The sequence below is a fragment of the Oratosquilla oratoria genome, chromosome 35 (assembly GCF_046742065.1).
Source record: "Oratosquilla oratoria isolate Oo_2021 chromosome 35, ASM4674206v1, whole genome shotgun sequence".
NCBI classification, from domain to species: domain Eukaryota; kingdom Metazoa; phylum Arthropoda; class Malacostraca; order Stomatopoda; family Squillidae; genus Oratosquilla; species Oratosquilla oratoria.
The window spans coordinates 1,997,079-2,017,078 of record NC_134811.1 but is presented as its reverse complement, the minus strand read 5'-3'; the positions used below and the strand labels follow the sequence as shown (position 1 = coordinate 2,017,078).

Genomic DNA, 20,000 nt, shown 5'->3' with positions numbered 1-20,000 from the left:
TAAGGGGGAGGAGTGAGGGGAGACAAATAGATGAGGGGAGAGGATAGAAAATAAGGGACATAGAGAGAAGAAGAAATGTGTGTGTGTGTGTGTGTGTGTGTGTGTGTGTGTGTGTGTGTGTGTGTGTGTGTTTGTGCGTTAGTGTGTTCACGCACGTGTATGTATGCTTGTGTTCATATACTACGTATCTTATGTGATAACGTGTATGTATGTGTACATACTAACACGTATGTACACGTGTGTATATAGGGCGGTAGAGGGTAGACTGAGTGCAAATAGAAAGAACGAGAGGAGGAATAAGAAAAAGAGAGGAGGAATAAGAGAGAGGAGGAATAAGAGAAAGAGGAGGAACAAGAGAGAGGAGGAATAAGAGATAGAGAGGAGGAATAAGAGAGAGGAGAAATAAGAGATAGAGAGGAGGAATAAGAAAAAGAGAGGAGGAATAAAGAGAAAGAGAGGAGGAATAACAAGAGGGAGAGGAGAAATAAAAGAAAAAGAGGAGGAATAAAGAGAAAGAGAGGAGGAATAAGAGAAAGAGAGGAGGAATAAAGAGAAAGAGAGGAGGAATGAGAGAAAGAGAGGAGGAATACAGAGAAAGAGAGGAGGAATAAGAGAAAGAGAGGAGGAATAAAGAGAAAGAGAGGAGTAAAAGAATGAGAGGAGTAAAAGAAAAAGAGGAGCAATAAGAGAAAGAGAGGAGGAATAAAGAGAAAGAGAGGAGGGATAAGAGAAAGAGAGGAGGGATAAGAGAAAGAGAGGAGGAATAAGAGAAAGAGAGGAGGAATAAAGAGAAAGAGAGGAAGAATAAAAAGAGAGAGGAGGAATAAAGAGAAAGAGAGGAGGAATAAGAGAAAGAGAGGAAGGATAAGGGAAAGAGAGGAGGAATAAGAGAAAGAGAGGAGGAATAAGAGAAAGTGAGTTGAAATAAGAGAACGAAGGAATAAGAGAAAGAGAGGAGGAATAACGAGAAGGAGAGGAGTAATAAGAGAAAGAGAGGAGGAATAAAGAGAAAGAGAGAAGGAATAAAGAGAAAAATAGGAGGAATAAAGAGAAAGAGAGGAGGAATAAGAGAAAGAGAGGAGGAATAAAGAGAAAGAGAGGATAATAGGGTCAAGGAATGTGAAGTGGGACTGAGGGAGGAGGAGGAATGTCCCAGATTCGGGCGGAGTCGCGAGGCTAGCGGACACGGTAACACACCAAAGACGTAATAGTGTGTGTGTGTACATGTGTTTACATGTGTTTGTACATGTGTGTGTACATGTGTGTGTGTGTACATGTGTGTGTGTGTGTGTGTACATGTGTGTGTGTGTGCGTGTGTGTGTGTGTGTGTGTACATTGTGTGTGTGTGTGTGTGTGTGTGTGTGTGTGTGTGTGTGTGTGTGTGTGTGTGTGAAGGAGAGAGAGGGGTGGGGGATGGGGAGAACATTTTCTACATAAATTGAGAAGGAGAGAGCTTAAATGAATAAATACAATTAGAAAGATGAATATATAAATAAGTTAATTAATTAATAAATGAGTAAATAAGTGAATAGATGAATAGATAAATGAATAAATAGATAAATAGGTAGATAAATAAATTAGAAATAAATGTATATATATATATATATATAGATAGATAGATAGATAGATAGACAGATAGATATATAAATAGATAAACAAATAAATGAATAAATTATATATCCGCAAAGGATAGGCCCGGAGCGAACTGGGTGAAAAAATAATATTACTTGCACTTTTTCATGTACAGTAGGTCAAAGAGCGGCTGAGAGGTGGTGGTGGTGGTAGTAATGACATTGGTGGCGAGGAGTGTGTTGTCATTGTTATTGTTGTTGTTATTGTTGTTTTTGTTGTCATTATTGTTGTTAACTACAAAGTAATGTCGGAACACATTCGTAAAATTCAACAAGAACCCACTGTGTTGGATAAGAAATGAAATAGATGATATCCATATATTTCGATCACGGACTGTGATCTTCTTCAGTATTCCGCTGAAGAGGATCACAGTCCGTGATCGAAATATATGGATATCATCTATTTCATTTCTTCTTATCCAACACAGTGGGTTCTTGTTGAATTATTGTTGTTGTTGTTGTTGCTGTTGTTGTTGTTGGTGGTGATGATATTGTTGTTTGCTATTATTATTATTGTTGTTGTTCTTGTTCTTGTTGATGTTGTTGTTGTTGCTGCTGCTATTGTTGTTGTTATTGTTGTTCTTGCCGTTCTTGTTGTTGTTCTTGTTCTTTTGTTGTTGTTGCTATTGTTGTTGTTATTCTTGTTTCTTTGATTTAGTTCGCTGAGCTTTGCCAAGCCTAACATTGTTCACAACGCTTTTTGTTGTACATCTTCAGGCGTCTCTCAAATGCACACTGCCGTCTGGCCCCAATCTGTCTCTCTGTCTGTCTGTCTTGCCTCCTGCCTCCTGTCCTGCTTCATTAAATCCTTGCTATGTCCAGGGGTGAGTGGCCAATCTTCCTTCTCCTCCTCCTCCTTCTCTTCTTCCTCCTCCTCTTCGTCTTCCTCCTCCTCCTACCTCCTCTTTTTCTTTCTCCTCCTTCTTTTTCTCCTCTTCTTCCTCCTCCTCCTACTTCTCATCCTCCTCTTGCTCCTCCTTTTTCTTCCTCTTCCTCCTCTGTCGTCCTCCTCCTCTAAATCCTCTTCCTTTACCTCCCCAACCTCCTCATCTTCTTCCTCCTCCCCTACTTCTCTTCCTCTTTTTCTTCCTCCCCTTCTTCATTCTCTTCTTCCTCCTTTTCTTCCTCTTCCTCCTCCTCTTCTTCCTCCTCCTCCTCTTCTTACTCCTCTTCTTTTTCCTCTTTCTCATCTTCCTGTTCTTTCGTTCTGTCTATCTCCTCTCGTTCATTTTTAGTGACGACGTTGATGTCATTGATCTAGAAAATATTCTAATTAATTTAGTTTTCTAGATGTCGTGTTTACGTTCCTTACCTGATGGGGCTCACTGGAAAATACAGAAATTATTTTGGTGTCAAAAGATAGGATTAGGAGATGTATGTATGTATGTATGTATGTATGTATGTGTGTGTATGTATATATGTATGTATGTATGTATGTATGTATGTATGTATGTATGTATGTACAGTATGTATGTATGTACAGTATGTATGTTTGTATGTATGTATGTATGTGTGTATGTATGTACTGTATGTATGTGTGTACGTATGTTTGTATTTATCTATGTATGTATGTATGTATGTATGTATGTTTGTATTTATGTATGGATGAATGTATGTATGTATGTATGTATGTATGTATGCATGTATGTATTTATGTATGTATGTATGTATGTATACATGTATTTATGTATGTATGTATGTATGTATGTATGTATTTATATATGTATGTATGTATGTATAGATGTATTTATGTATGTATGTATGCATGTATTTATGTATGTATGTATGTATGTATATATGTATGCATTATGTAGGTATGCATTATGTATGTATGTATGTATGTACTGTATGTATGTATGTATGAATCCACGCATGTACTGTATGTATACCTACTATATGTATGTGTGCATGTATGCATGCACATATGTATGTATCTAATGTATACATGTACGTATGTAAGTTCACATATATACAAGAATTCAAGTATTACTGAAGCAGTGACCCTTATATATGAATCGAAACATTTCTAGTATTTATTGACCTGAGATGCGGAGAGGCGGGGTCGAATGTCCGTGACGTGAATGACCTCCTCTTGCGGACCTTTTGTCCGGGGGTTTGTTGTCCGTCTTGACCCCACCACTGATCAAGAGACTTAAGGGCCGCTCGGGAGCACGAGGTTGAGGCCAAATGAACAGGGGGCATTGTTGTCATGGTACATATAATAGTTAGAACACTCGAGCCTGCCCAGACATGTGCGGGAGTCATGTAAGTAGGTGTGTTGTTGTTGTTGTTGTTGTTGTTGTTGTTGTTGTTGTTGTTGTTGTAGCAGCAGTAGTAGTAGTTGTTGTTGTTGTTGTTGTTGTTATTGTTGTTATTATTGTTGTTGTTATTGTTCTTATTATTGTTGTTGTAGTAGTTGTAGTTGTCGTTGTTTTAGTTGTTTTTGTTGGAGTTGTTATTGTTGTTGTTGTTGTTGCTGCCGCTGTTGTAGTTGTTGTTGTTGGTCTTGAGTATTTGGTATGTTTTTTTTCGTAAACATATTTGTATTAATACATTAGAACAATGAATATAGATGATCTTTTGTTGGCGAAAATTTAGTGAATATCTATATACTGTATATATATATATATATATATATATATATATATATATATATATATATATATATATATATATATATACATATATATATATATATCAAGTCTCCCATAATAGCAGAGATTTTTATCTTAATAGTATTGCATTAATACAACAAAGGAGGGTGTATTTGTATAATTCTGATACATCATTATTTCCTATATTACCTACCCAATCACGTCAACATTTGGTCTTGCTCCCCTGAATTCTTCCCATTTGGACAAGTTTCGAAAAAGTATGTGCTAAAAAACTAAGATCATGGTGAATAGGATTTAGGTTAGGTTGGGTTAGGTTGGGTTGGGATGGGATGGGATGGGTTGGGTTGGGTTGGGTTAGGCTAGATTAAGTTAGATTAGGTTAGGTTAGGTTAGGTTAGGTAAGGTTTGGTTAGCTTAGGTAAGGTTTGGTTGGGTTAGGTAAGATTTGGTTAGGTTGGGTTAGGTTAGATTACGTTAGATTAGGTAAGATTAGGTTAGGTTAGATTAGGTTAGGTTGGATTAGGTTAGGTAAGATTAGGTTAGGTTAGGGTAGGTTGTGTTAGGTTGGGTTAGGCTAGATTAAGTTACGATAGGTTAGGTTAGGTTAGGTTGGGTTAGGCTAGATTAAGTTACGTTAGGTTAGGTTAAATTAGGTTAGGTAAGGTTAGATTAGGCTAGGTTAGGTTACGTTAGGTTACGTTAGGTAAGGATAGATTAGGCTAGGCTAGGTTACGTTAGGTTACGTTAGGTTGGGTAACATACCAGAGCTTAGCAAACCACACGTAACTTGTGAGCCTAATCCAGGTTAACTGAGTGTACTGGTGATCTTAGTCAAGGTCGGTATACTTGAGTTGGAAGTTGGAATGACACCGACAAAGGTCAAGAGGAGTCAGCTAAAGGCAAGATGACGTAATTGAAGGACAAATGGTTTCTGCAGAAATTATGCAACAGGTCGTTTCGCAGAATGTCGCTCCAGAAGCCATTCGAAGTGACCGAACTACTAGACCTGCAAGTCACGTAGGCTCAGGTCACCTGAGCTCACACTGAGGTCAACTTGAATCAATGTGGTATTTTTCGTTGATGGGTAAGGTCACGTCGTAGATGATTATGCATCATGTACATACAAAATCATGTGGTGTCATGTGGTCTCATACGAGTCATGTGGTATCATTTATTAAAATGTGGTGTCATGGAGTCATGTGATATCATGTGGTCTCATAAGAGTCATGTGGTATCATTTATCAACATGTGGTGTCATTGAGTCATGTGGTGTCATGTGGTCTCATAAGAGTCATGTGGTATCATTTATAAACATGTGATCATATGGTGTCACTGAGTCATGTGGTCTCATGCGGTGTCACTTAGAGTCATGTGGTCTCATAGAGAATCATGTGGTGTCACTTGGACTCATGCGGTGTCACTATGAGACATGTGGTGTCACTTAGAGTCGTGTGGTACCATTTGAACTCAGCTGGTGTCACTTACACTCATCTCATGTCACTTTGAATCACGTAAAAACCCTATGAAGGTCGCGAAGACGTAGATGGCTGGCCGTGGGCGGATATGTCACTTGAAAGTCAAACTTAACGTCACGTGACGTGTCATGTGTCACTGAAGGTCAGATGAGGTCAAGTGTGGTCACAGATTAGAATTAACGTCACATATCACGTGACGCAAAAAAGAAGACATGTCACTTGTTACTGGAGGTCAAATGAAGTCAAGTGAGGTCACAGAGAGATGTAATACGTGACGTGTAACATACGAACATAAGAATGGAGACTGCAAGAGACCATAAGGCCTATACTAGCCAGTTCCATGTCCATTACCTCCAGTTATCTCCATCTGTAAAGTTATCTAACCTTTTCTTAACCTCGTTAACCTCTCTATTGGTAAACCAGTTCTTGTCTCTTTCCTTCTTAAGTCGCATATCACGTGATATGCTACTAGTGACGTGTGAGGTGACGTGTGACGTTTGACGTGTGACGTTTGACGTGGATGCACTGGGGATGTGCCGGGAACTTTGTTTACGTGTGGAGGGGACCGGTGAGGGGAGGAGGGGGAGAGAGAGAGGGAAGGTGAGGAGGTGGAGGGAGGTGGAGAAGGTTGGAGGTGGACGAGGTGGAAGGTGGATCGGGAGATTGGTGGATTATATTTTATTCTGGTTAAAATCAGATTTTTTTTTAATTAACTCTGAAAGATAACTAAAACAAGTACGTAGATAGGACCAACTTAGTTAATTCTTTTTCTAAGAAAGTTAACTTTGTTACTGACAGATGGTTTCATCTAGATTAAGGAAGAAAAGGTTTAAGAGAAATAAACACAATGAGAAAAGACATTAAACCAAGAAACAATTAAATAAGAAACGAAAATGAGAAAAATGTAAGATTTAGGTAAATATTGAGATATTTCTTAAATATTTACAAGAGAATAAACAAAGACATAACTGATGAAAAAATGAAATAAGACACAATTGCTAAAGAGACGATTAGATAAACGTTAGACTGATGAGTGAATTTTGGAGGAGGAAAGAGAAAGATAGGGTGAAAGAAGGGAGAGGGAGGGAATGGAGAAGAAAGATAAAAGAAAAAAAATAGGATAGTTGCTATTTAGACCAGAGGAAATACGTGTATATATATATATATATATATATATATATATATATATATATATATATACATATATATATATATACACATATATATATATATATATATACATATATATATATATATATATATATACATATATATATATATATATATATATATATGAGATTGAGAAGTTTGCAGGAGAGACGTGGCAGGGGTTGGCGCGGTCGTGTGCATAGGGCGCATAATGGTGAAACAATTATGGGCCTTTATCTTTAGCGTGTGTGTGTGTGTGTGTGTGTGTGTGTGTGTGTGTGTGTGTGTGTGTGTGTAGAGAGAGAGAGAGAGAGAGGGGGGAGAGAGAGAGAGATACAGACAGGTACACGGACAAACAAACAGGCAGACGGACAGAAGGAGGGGTAGGGAGGGAGGAAAGGTGTAGTGAAAGGGTTGGGGGGGGAAGTGGGGAAGGAAGAGAGGAAGGATAGGAGAGGGGGAGGGAGGGAGGGAGGGATGGTGGGGTGGAGGGGTTAATGAGTGAGGGAGTGAGGGAAGGGAGTGAGGGAGGGAGTGTGGATTAGGTGAGGACGGTAGGGCGGGAGGAGGTGGTTGCGTCAGTGTCAGCCGGGTAAGCGAGTGTTTGTTCGTACGTCCGTTCGCCCCGCGCGCGCGTGTGTGTGTGTGCGTACGTACGTTCGTATGTTTGTGCGTGCGTGTGTACGTTCGGGTCCCGCCCCCGGCACGGCTGGAGTGAAAGTATAAAGGCAGAGGAGGAGGAATCTCGGGCAGTTGAGAGAGCTGTGTAGTAGCTGCCGGACGCCAAGCTGGTAGTGTGCATACACACACACCGAACACACTTGCCAGGGTTTTCTAGACATTTAAGTGTCTTTAGGCCCTGCACATTGTTACATTGTGCATATAGTGAACTTAGTTATCTGTGATAAGTATCTGTGATCAGTATGGCACCGCTACCAATAGAAGACACCCTCGTTCTGCCCCCTGCACCCCATCCCCAGCCTCAGCAACTTCAAGAACAGACCGTTGCTGAGGAGATCCAACAGGAGGAGGGGACTGTTGCTCCGGTTGTCCGCTATCAACACAACCCACCACAAGTCAGTCTCCCGCCGGAGTTGTTGGCGAAGCTCGAACGACAAGATTCATGTGAAAGTGTGGGCAGTTTGGAGGAGGAGGACGAGGAGGAGGATGAGGATGCCCGGCCCGATGCCACGCAAGAGTCACAGGAATCCTCCGATGGCAGCGACTTGGTCCTCAGGTCCGAAAGGTCGTCCTCGGTGGTCTCCGACGGGAGCGAGGAGGGCGGCCGGGACTCGGGGATCGAGGCCGAGCGGGAGCCTGACATGGTGGTCCCCGACGACGAGCTAATGGGCAAGATCGTGGCCCAGGTCGAGTTCTACTTCAGTGACAGCAACGTGGCCAAGGATAAGTTCCTCCTCAAGCACATCCGCCGGAACAAGGAAGGATATGTGTCTCTAAAGCTGGTATCCTCCTTCAAGAAAGTGAAACAGCTGACCAAGGACTGGCGAGTGGTGATGTACGCCCTCAACAAGATCTCCACCAAGATCCAGATCAACGACGTGGGCACGAAGATCCGTCGCGTCGACCCTCTTCCTGAGATCGATGATATCCCCGTCACCCGCGCCGTTCTCGCCCTCTCCTTGCCCATGGACAAGCCCAGCATCGAGTCTGTGTCACAACTCTTCACCTCCTGCGGGGAGATCGCCTTTATCCGTGTCCTTCGGGCCGGGGGAACCATCCCTCAGGATATCAAGTCCCTGGCCGCGAAGTACCCGACCCTCAACGAGTGCAACTCCGCCTGGATTGAGTTCGAGACACCCGAGGCAGCCAAGGCAGCCACTGAGCTTTCTGCTGAGGATGGCATGCAAGTTGTAGCCATCCTGCCAGAGTCTCAGAAGAAGCAGGAGAAGCAGGCGCAGCAGCAGCAACAGCAACAGAAGCAACAGAACAACTCGAGGAAGAACAGCACATCCGGAACACAGCAGCAGCGTGGACAGAACAGCCGCAAGAGTAGCACGTCAAGTAACAAGTCCCGCAAGGACAGCGTGACAGGATCCTCAGAAGACGAGAATAACAGGAAGCAGCAGAGGAGGAAGGCACAGTCCCTGCCACAGACGCAGAGCCCCAACCTGAAGGAGCTCTCCGCCGTGGTCGAGGCTCGCCGCAACCGCCCCAAGAGCAAGTCCTGCACCGAGTTCCAGACTTCGGGATCGCCCCCGACTTCGTGGGTCCAGCGTCATCTCCTGGCTGCCGCAGCTGCGTCAGCAGCCTCCGCGGCAGCCCCCGTTGTCGGGTCTCGCCCCCCGGCCGCACGCCCCTCCAGGGTCTCCATCGGATCCCTGACCCTCCCCGACGGTGTCCTTCGGCACCCTAAGGGTCCTGATGGCACCAAGGGATTCAACCCAGATTGCCGGCGCCGCACCTTCAGCGCTACTGCCGCAGCTCCAACCACCCCTCCTGTCTCCACCACTACCACCGCCGCGATCCCGATCGCGACCCCCAACGCTGCCCTCGCTGTCGCCGTCGTCACCAGCAGCAGCGTCCCCTCCAGTATCAGCAGCTAAGGGCAGACCATAATTTCCCGAGGGCCGCCATTCCTGTCGCGTGGTGGCGGTGTGCCGGGGGGTTGGGTGCGTGCGCGCGCGCGAGTGTGCACACGGTGTTGGCTCTGCGTACCCCCATCCCCTCCCCCGGCTCCCCCCACTCAGACTTCGCCTGTGCCGCGCGGAAGGAAAGGAGTTTTGTCCGCTGCGTTGCCTCTCTCACTCCGAGCATACCCTCTGGAGGCCATGTGCACCTCATCTTTGTGCACACCTGCGTGTGTGCGTGCGCCATCGTGCACACACGCACACACACACACACACACATACAGACACGCCTATCACCGTGCCAGCACAGGCACTTACATACACCTACTTTCGTTCACACATTTCCCGTCCATGAGAAAGTACATTTTATTTCCCCCCCACAGTGCACACTCTTACTGTACACTCTTCGGTAGGTTTAAGGACGAGCACGTTGTGCACCTGGGTGCAACGTGCTCTTCACTGATGTATTGTACAACTTTGCACGTCCTCCCAGCAGCCATGCGCCGCGGTGCCTGTGACGGGCCAGCTCGGGTCTCCTGCAGTGCCAATTACGGTGCCGGTCCCGGCCCGGGTCGCGCGCAGCGTTAAGCTGTGGGGAGGGTGTACAGAGGTGTACATTCTTCCAGGCGATGTACCTGCGTGTACACCGCCACGACGGACGACGCGGGGCATGTGCACAAGCTCTTGTGCATTCCCTCTCCTCCCCCCCCGCCTGTTTGGTGCACACTTTGTGCATAGGGCGCATAATGGTGAAACAATTATGGGCCTTTATCTTTAGCGTGCGCTCCCCCTCCATAGGAAGTACACACACTAAAAAAATACACACCTTAGTCCCACAAGTGTGTACCACCAGGCCGTCCGTGTACATATCTTTGTACATGTTCTCTGCATGGTGTACATGTGTACATGTGCACCTCAGGGACATGTACATGCCCCTGTACAGTCCGGTGGTGGTCCGCTATGCGATTTCTTTCACTTTTTCTAACTTATTTTTTATCACATCATATTACTTTTGTATATATATGTATTATTTATATGTGATGAAGTTTGTGTACATATCGTCCTATCATTATTTATTTATACTACTATTATTAAGGAAATATACGACATTTTGTACGAATTCCTTGTTTATTCTTTCCTAAAAAAAAAAAAAAAAAAAAAGATATACTGTGATGCATTGAGTGCTAAAAGATCACATTAAGTTCCATACTGGAAAAAGACTTGACCCATATTTAAAAAAAAAAAAAAAAAATACTAATAAAAATATTAAAAATATGTATAAATATGGAGTTACTGAAAACTATGATGATGAAGGTGATGATGATGCTTATGCTGATAATGATGATGATACTGATAATGAAGATTATGGTGATGATCATGATATTATGACGATAATGATGGTTATGATGATCATGGTGATGATGAAGGTGAAGGTGATTATGATGATGATGCTGCTGATGATGATGATGCTGCTGATGATGATGATGGTTAAGATGGTGATGATGATGGTTACGGTAATGACGATGATGATGGTGAGGAAGAGAATAATGAAGGTCATGGTAACAATGATGATTGTGATGATAACAAAACAGTATTGAACGGAGATCAGACTGATGATAACATTTCAGAATTGCCTGAAAACACTGATTTTAAGAATAAACAGATACTGATAACAATGTCACAATTACTGATGATAATGAACTTGAATTTGATCACAAAGGATAATGAAGGTATTTCTATTGAACGTGACCTTCAAGTGAACATCTGATATATACAAATAAGTTGCATTAAAAACATAAAAAAACAGTAATTGATTAATTCACCGGATTTTTTTTTTTATCTATTTCTTATCTTTAATAAGCTGTTTATTATTATATTCTACCATCTATTTGGTTGTGTTTATTTACACATTTGTTTATTTTATTCATTTACTTATTGTGTTTGTTTATTTTGATTAAGATTCGTATTATCAAACACAAAAAAATGGTGTGACATCACCCATTAATTGAATACCTCGTTACTCGAATAGCTCGTTATTCGAATACCTCGTTACTCGAATACCCCATTACTCGAAAACCCCATTATTCCAAAACTTATTACAAAAACTGCTTATTGCTGTGCATTGACATCAACAAAGATCTCGACAGTTGAGTAATACATGCCTTACATTGGTGTTACGCTAGAGGGTGGAGCCGAATACGGCCAAAATATAAGCAAGGTCATTTAAATTAATAAAATCACCTGGCGACAGCCAGAACTTGATTATAACGACCACCATCTACCAGACCTGGGCGCGCTCCTCGGTGCGTTCCTATATGCGTTCCTCAGTGTCCTGACTACATATGTGTTAGTCAGGACACCGAGGAACGCGCCCAGCTCTGCCACCTAATGACTCCTAAGGGAGACTTTCCTGTTGCTAAGAACAAACAGCAACGGCGGCGCCGCGCCGGACAGTGTGACACCGGACGTACAACTGTCAAACCAAAAGGACAAATACCCACAAAACGGAGTGGGTTAAAACGTCTCCAGATATGAACCACTTTCCTTCTGGGTTGGTCACACGGGGGGGACCACAATGTGGGGACCCTTAAACCCCTTAGAATCCTGGGGTTTTCCCCTCAGCTGAATAAAATCGCCTTGGGGGGGTAAACAGGATTAAAGTAAAAGTCGAATAAGGGTCTCGAAAGCATATGAATGGGTGAGAAAATCGCCTTTAAAGACTTTCGATGGAAAAAGATGCATGTCCCATGACACGTAAGAAGGAGAGAGAGAGAGAGAGAGAGATGTTCTTATGTTATGTTCTTATGAGAGATAGAGAGAAAGAGAAATAGGATATTCTGTTCTCTTTCTCTCTCTTTCTCTCCCACTCTCTCTCTCTCTCTTTCAATTTTCCTTTTGTTTACTAGTTACCTTTGCCTTCCCCTTATTTCTTTCCTCGCCTTTCCCTTTCATCTCCTCTTTATCCTGCCTTTCTTTTTTTCTCTTTATCTTTTTTCTTTTTCTCTTCTCTTCTGCCTTTATCCACCTTTCATATAAAGTACATTTCCCATGTAACAATACGATGAACTTCAGTTTCTGAGTTGTGATTTTTCCCTAAGCTGAACGTGCATATCATGATCCTATCAAATGAGCACAATATCGCATGCTGCCACAACACAACACAACACAACACAACACAACACAACACAACACAACACAACACAACACAACACAATACAATATAACATACATACAACACAGCACAACACAGCACAGCGCAACATAATACAATATAACAAACACAACACAGCACAACATAATGTACTATAACATACAACACAACACAACATAACGTAGCACAGCATAATACAACACAACACAGCACAACATAATACAACAAAACATACACAGAACACAACATAATACAACACAACACAACACACAACCTACATCAAACAACACAACAGAATACAACACAAGACCACACACAGCCGACATCAAACAACACAACACAACACACAACCTACATCAAACAACACAACAGAATACAAGACAACACCACACACAGCCTACATCAAATAACACAGCATAACACAACACAACACAACACAATACAACACAACACAACACAACACAACACAACACAACACACAACCTACATCAAACAACACAACAGAATACAACACACCACACACAGTCCACACAAAACAACACAACACAATACAACACAACACAACACAACACAACACAACACAACACAACACAGCACACAACCTACATCAAACAACACAACAGAATAGAACACAACATCACACACAGTCTACATCAAACAACAACACAACACAACACAACACAACACAACACAACACAACACAGCACAACATAATACAACACAATACAACACAACACACAACCTACATCAAACAACACAACAGAATACAACACAACACCACACACAGCCCACACCAAACAACACAACACCACACAACACCACACAACACCACACAACACAACACAACACCACACAACACAACACAACACCACACAACACAACACAACACAACACAACACAACACAACACACAACCTACATCAAACAACACAACAGAATACAACACAACATCACACACAGTCTACATCAAACAACACAACACACCACAGCACAGCACAACACAACATAACACAACACCACATCACAGTTCCGCCATTGCAACCACAAAACCCACAGCGCAGGTTTTACTCTCACTCTCGCTAGCGACTCGCGCGCGAGCGCATTTCATCACCAAAACCGGTTTTTGCCTGATGCAAGATTTCCTCCCCTCCCCACCCTCCTCCTCCTCACCCTTTACTTCGTTCATTCTAAGTTGGCGAAGGTTTCTTGTCATTAACCCTTCATCTAGAAGAGGTGGGACAATAGCTGAGTAGTATCGCCTGGCAAAAACTAGAAACTATACTAGAAATAAATACAGCCTACAAATGAGTGATTCATACCTTACGGGTCATAGGTGCCCCCAAGGAAGCCATGATTAGAGCTTAGGCTAGGAAGGTTATGGACTTCTGTTATAAAATATACATTTTTGTATGATATAGTCTCAACTATAGTCTCAAATATAATATAGTCTCAAATATTATAGTCTCAAATATAATATAGTCTCAAATATTATATAGTCTCAAATATGATATAGTCTTAAATTCAAGATAATTATGAATGTCAACTTTGTAATGAAGCAAAGGCGAGATGCAAGGATGACCCGTCATCCAGGAGGAGCCAAGAAAAGAGGGAGGGAGGGAGGGGTGGTGAATGGGATTGGAGTATGTGGGGGATGAAATGGATTGGAGTGGATTTATGCCTTTGACTTTGGCTACCTTCCTTGTAAGGGGAAAAAAGCCGTTGGCATATGTATGTATTTTTTATATTTTTTGTGGGATTTGGAAAGAAAATGAAGAATACCACGCGAATATTGAAAAATCATAAAGCCAGGAAATAGAGTAAAAAAATAAATAAAAAATAAATAAGACCTACTGGGCTAGACTCTCTCATTCACTAGATCTAACCTCTAAACCAGTGGTTCTTAACCTGGGGTACCTCAGGTACCCCCCCAAGGGGTACGAAACCTTGAACCTAGGGGGGGGGGGTACGAGACAAGATACCCACTGCAATGGTACTGTATATTTACCATGAGAAAGCAAATCAAGGTTTGTATCACTAATCCTTTTCATATGTTTGCATTGTATTTGTATTGGAGGGGGGTACGATATTTTTTTTATGAGATGCCAAGAGGTACGGGCAGTGAAAAAGTTTAAGAACCATTATTCTAAACCATCACGACTTCTTCACTAGCCCCCCCCTCCCCCATCCCCTCCCCCTCCCCCCCTCCCCTCCCCCCTCCCCTCCGTTGCACCCTCCCTCCCCCCACCCATCATCACTCACCGCATATAGACATCAAAGGATTAAGTTAATCTCGATGAACTTTATGTTTGCCCTCTGAGGGTTAAGTTAACTAAGCTTGTTTTCCTTAAATCGAGTTAGATTTTGATTTTGATCAGATTGGACTGAATTACTGCTTATTTATTCATTTATCTATTTATTTCGTTATACACTTATCTATTTATCAATTTATTAATTCATTATTTATTCATTTATTTATCTATATTTTTATTTAATTATTTATTCGTTAATCTAGTTTTTATTCATTCATCTTTTATTTATATATTTATCTATTTATCTATTCACCTATTTCTTTTTTTCAACTAGTTAGCTTCTGCATGTCATCGTATCTTATTTTCTTATTTCTGTTCTTCAAGTTACAACGTGCGTTGCGATTGGTGTTCAAAGACCCGATATTATCTTTGTTCATTATCTAATGTCTGTCGAGTTCAGACTAACAAAACGAACAGACCATAACGTGATTGGTTAACCTTTCTCTTTGTCTGTCTGACTGTCTGTCTGTCTGTTTGACTGACTGCCTGTCTGTCTGCCTGCCTGCCTGTCTTTCTGTCTGTCTGTATGTCTGTCTGTCTGTCTGTCTGCCTGCCTACTTTTTATCTGTCTGTCTGTCTGTCTGTCTGTCTGTCTGCCTCTGTTATTCGTTTTCTGTCAAACCATGTCTGTATCGCCCATTCCTGTCTATTTCCCGTCTATTACTGCAATTCGCTCCTGTCTGTTTGATCTCGTCCTTACAACTTTCTGTCTGTCTGTGAGGCTCTCACGGCAGGAGACGCTTAACCCTCACCTGCGCCATGGGTACTAGGGCTCCCAGGGTAAGTGGCTATCACTGGTTGTCAAGATTCTGATTCGACAAAGTCTTACAATCGTAAAACGATTCCGTGTAAGGTGTTGGAATCTCCTCTGACATGATTTTCATTTGTGTATATTTTTCTGTTTGCGTGTTTGGATGTTTTTATCTATTGATATATTTATTTGTTTATTTATTTGTTTATCTACTTATTTGTTTATCTATCTATCTATCTATCTATCTATATATATATATATATATATATATATATATATATATATATACATATATACATATATATATAATATATATATCTATATATGTATATTTATGTATATTTATGTATTTACTTATTTATTTATTAATTTGTTTATTTATCTATCTATTTATCTATATATCTGTTTATCTGTTTATCTATTTATCCGTTTATCTATTTATCTTTATTTATTCATTAATTCATTCATTTGTTTGTTTATTTATTTATTTATTTTATTTATTCTTTCATTATTTATCTATTCATTTACCTGTTTATTCATATATCTATTCATATATTGATATATCTATTATTTATCTATCTATTGAATTATCCAATTATTTATTAATTGATTGAATGGCTGATTGATTGATTGATTATTCATTTACTTATTTATTCATCTATTCATTTATATACTTATTCATTTATCTATTCATTAATTTCCTTATCTATTTATTTATTTACAATCTATTTTTGTATCCCACTTCGTTATGGACCAACAAGTCTCCTGTAATAATCATAAATACGTCACAATCTGGTTACAATACTCTTCTCGTAGTTATCTTAATTACGTTATTCTTTTAATAAGAAATGAAGATTATTTGTCGGGGAAATTCACTTTGGCTACCGTGCGGTAGAAAAATTGTCTGAAGAAATCTGAAAAATTAATTTCCATGGAAATTTAAATCTGTTTATATATATATATACATATATATATATATATATATTTATATATATATAAATATATATAGACATATATATATATATATATATATATAAATAAATTTGAAACTGCTTGAAGAAATTTGAAAATCTTATTTCGTGAGGAATTTTTTAAATTTGAGTTTCCTACATTAACGCGAATCATACGATTGAAAATTTCTGGTGATTTCAGTCATCACTGCAGATTGCTGTCATTATCGAGAATTTCTAAGATCAGGAAATCCCCATTACTCGAGGAAAAAAAAAAAGTTCCTAAATCTAGAAAATTCGTTACTGGAAACATTTTCTCATATTTTATCAAATTTCCGAAATGGATTTTCTTTGAGATTATTGCAGATTTATGAATTCGAAAGATTCCCTAATAAGGAGACACTCACCCACCCCCACCCCCGCCCTCGACTGACAGTAAACAACCCGAGTTCCTATGCAATGGTTCCCAAACTGTGGGTAAATTACCCCCTGGGGGGGGGGATAACAAATTTCGGGGGTAATGGAGGGCTGACAAAAAAAATAAAGATAAAATAGAATAAAATAAAATCAAGAAAACATCATGGTACCCGGCATTAGGATTAAGGTTAACTTAGTACGTATAATTGTAAAACTGAAAAAAAACAATTGGGAACCACTGCTTTAATGCAATGGTTCCCAAATGTTTTCAGTTAGTTACCCAGTTTACCGTGCCGCATTAAGAATGTTACCTCTTTCACAAAATACTGTCAATATTGATATATATGGCTAAATTAAAACACTAGATATATTTTCGTTTCTTTATTGTATTTGAACATTGGTGCATCTCTAATGACTATTACCAAAAATGTCGAGAACATCAGTAGGATGGATGGAGTTAAATGCTCGAAGCTAATTGAGGAATTCTTGGCTTCTTAATTTTCAGAATTTTTTTTTTTTTCTGTCACCTCTCCATTACCCCCGAAAAATCGTTAACTTGCCCCCTGGGGGTAATTTACCCCCAATTTGGGAACCAATGCTTTAATAACTGTCCGAAGAACCAAATAAATCAGAAGGACAGAAACTCTTACAAGAAAGCCATCAACACCTTCCTGCCGAAGAAGACGAGTTCGTCTTGTACCAGACGATTCAATTCACTTTACAAAAGCTCTCGAGTCTTATCTTCTGGTCCATGGACCACTTAATGGACCACAGTGGTTCACTAAGCGGTCCACAATCCGAAAACTAGAGGGAGTTAGTGGATGTTTATTGATTCAATTTAATGTTAAAGTAGTCCGTCATACGTTAATGAACAGCATTGTATAAAAATGGGGGTTACACGAAAGAAACATGTCGAAAACCGTTACCTTATAAGAACTCATAAGGAGTAAATATCTCGTTCATGGAGATATACATCGATGTCTATGGTTTTGTTGACCTTCGTAGCTAGTGTACTAAATTCAACGGACGGAGACGATGAAATATGAAAGTTTTTGAAAAGGTTACGAGAGTTTTTTCCTACACGAACTTGAGACGTAAGAAGCACAACATTCGACTGGATTGAGCTTGTGTTACGAGTACTATCGTGTTAGGTTCTCATTACACATCAATTCCCCAGTACCAGTGAGACAATTTAGAATATTCTGAAAGCACGAGAATTGTTCCTAGTTTGTGAATCTACGAAATAGATGCAGCAAGTCTGAAGTAATTAGGAAAATAGTAATTGGTGACGAGTGATTGTCTGCCGAGTATCCTTGGGGTTTGTTTACGTTGGTGAGTGGTAAATGCTGGAACAGCAACTTGATGATGACCAGCCAAGTGCTACTTATGTAACAGCTTCATCAGTGTGAGTTGGATAAAGGACTTATCAAGGTAAGTTTTTGAAAAAAGAAAAGGATGTGAATGTCATCGTATTATCATTATTATTGTTGTTGTTGTTGCTGCTACTACTACTACTACTACTACTACTACTATTATTATTATTATTGTTATTATTATTATTATTATTATTATTGTTGTTGTTGTTGTTGTTGCCGCCGCCGCCGTCGTCGTCGTCGTCATCGTCATCATCATCGTCATCGTCATCGTCGTCATCATCATCATCATCATCATCATCATCATCTATCAGCAAATACCACAACAGTGAACATTCCACTTTGTGTACAATACTTTATGACATTCACGGTTTTTTTTTACGTGATTACTTAATTACAAGGTGAAACTTTTTCTTTTATTCATCTCCATATCACTCCCATCTCTAGCGAAAGAGTTAGAGCCTATGGCCCTGTTCACACTAGCGGTTTCATACGCGGCGGTTCATTTATAATGTAAATCAATGGAGGCGTTCACAAACAACCGCGAAGTTTTTCCATGACTATGCGGTACCGCCACGGTTTCCGTGCGGTTCAAACCAATAGTGTGAACAGGGCCTATATGTCGGGTGGCACTGTCTAGTGCCAAGATAGTCTATTTCTGTGGCACCATAATCTTTAACGATTCCGATACAAGTTCCGATACTTCTTTAAACTACCGATTCCGTCAAACGATTAATAAATGTACTTTGTTGATAAAATATTTGTTTCCCAAACCAACCGGTACTCCACCCGGAAGTTCCAGTGATGGTACGATACCAAAGCTCCCAACGATTCCGATACCAGTTCCGATACTGCTCTAAACTTCCGATTCCGATACCAGTCCGATTCCGATACCAGTCCGATTCCGATACCTGCAATGGTCATAATTCATGCTTATTTCAGGCCCTGCCAAACCAAGTAATCTATGAACAAAATATATCTAATAACGATTTATCGGAATCGGAAGTTTAAAGCAGTATCGGAGCTCGTATCGGAATCGTTGAAAATGTTGGTATCGTTTTATCATTAATTGTGTGTCAGTTTTCCTTTGATAGTGTCAACCATCAGACGGTTTTACATAAGAACATAAGAATGGAAAAGACTGCAAGAGACCATAGGGCCTACACTAGGTGGTTCCACGTCCCTTGCTACCTATAATCCCCATCCATAAAGTTATCTAACCTTTTCTTAAAACAACTAATAGTTTCTGCGCTCATTCCATGGTTAACTAAGCCTATTTCATTCGTTAACCACTCTATTGGTAAACCAGTTCTTGCCAATTTACTTCTTAAACCTTAATTTGTCCGATTTAGATCCATTACTGCGAGTCCTGTCCTGATGTCTTAATATGATGACCTTGTCTGCATCACCTTTGTTAAAACCCTTGACTCGTTTGAATACCTCTATTAGATCACCCCGCAGTCTACATTTTTCCAGCGAGTGTAAGTTTATGTGTCTAAGCCTTTCTTCGTAAGGAAAATTTCTGAGCCCATGTACCATTTGTTGGGGATGGGAAGTGAGGGAGTATGTGTGAGAAATAGATTGACGCAGCC

At 40.5% G+C, this 20,000-nt stretch overlaps 1 protein-coding gene and 1 long non-coding RNA gene across 2 annotated transcripts in view; both read left to right on the top strand.

Annotated features, from left to right (window-relative positions):
* Positions 1-20,000, top strand: part of LOC143018780 (uncharacterized) — a 321,853-nt gene that overhangs the window by 225,694 nt on the left and 76,159 nt on the right. The gene's annotated exons all lie outside the window — the stretch shown is intronic.
* Positions 7,612-10,578, top strand: LOC143018470 (uncharacterized). Its single transcript, XM_076173836.1, has one exon. The coding sequence runs from the start codon at positions 7,794-7,796 to the stop codon at positions 9,432-9,434; it is 1,641 nt and encodes a 546-aa protein (XP_076029951.1). The 5' UTR covers positions 7,612-7,793; the 3' UTR covers positions 9,435-10,578.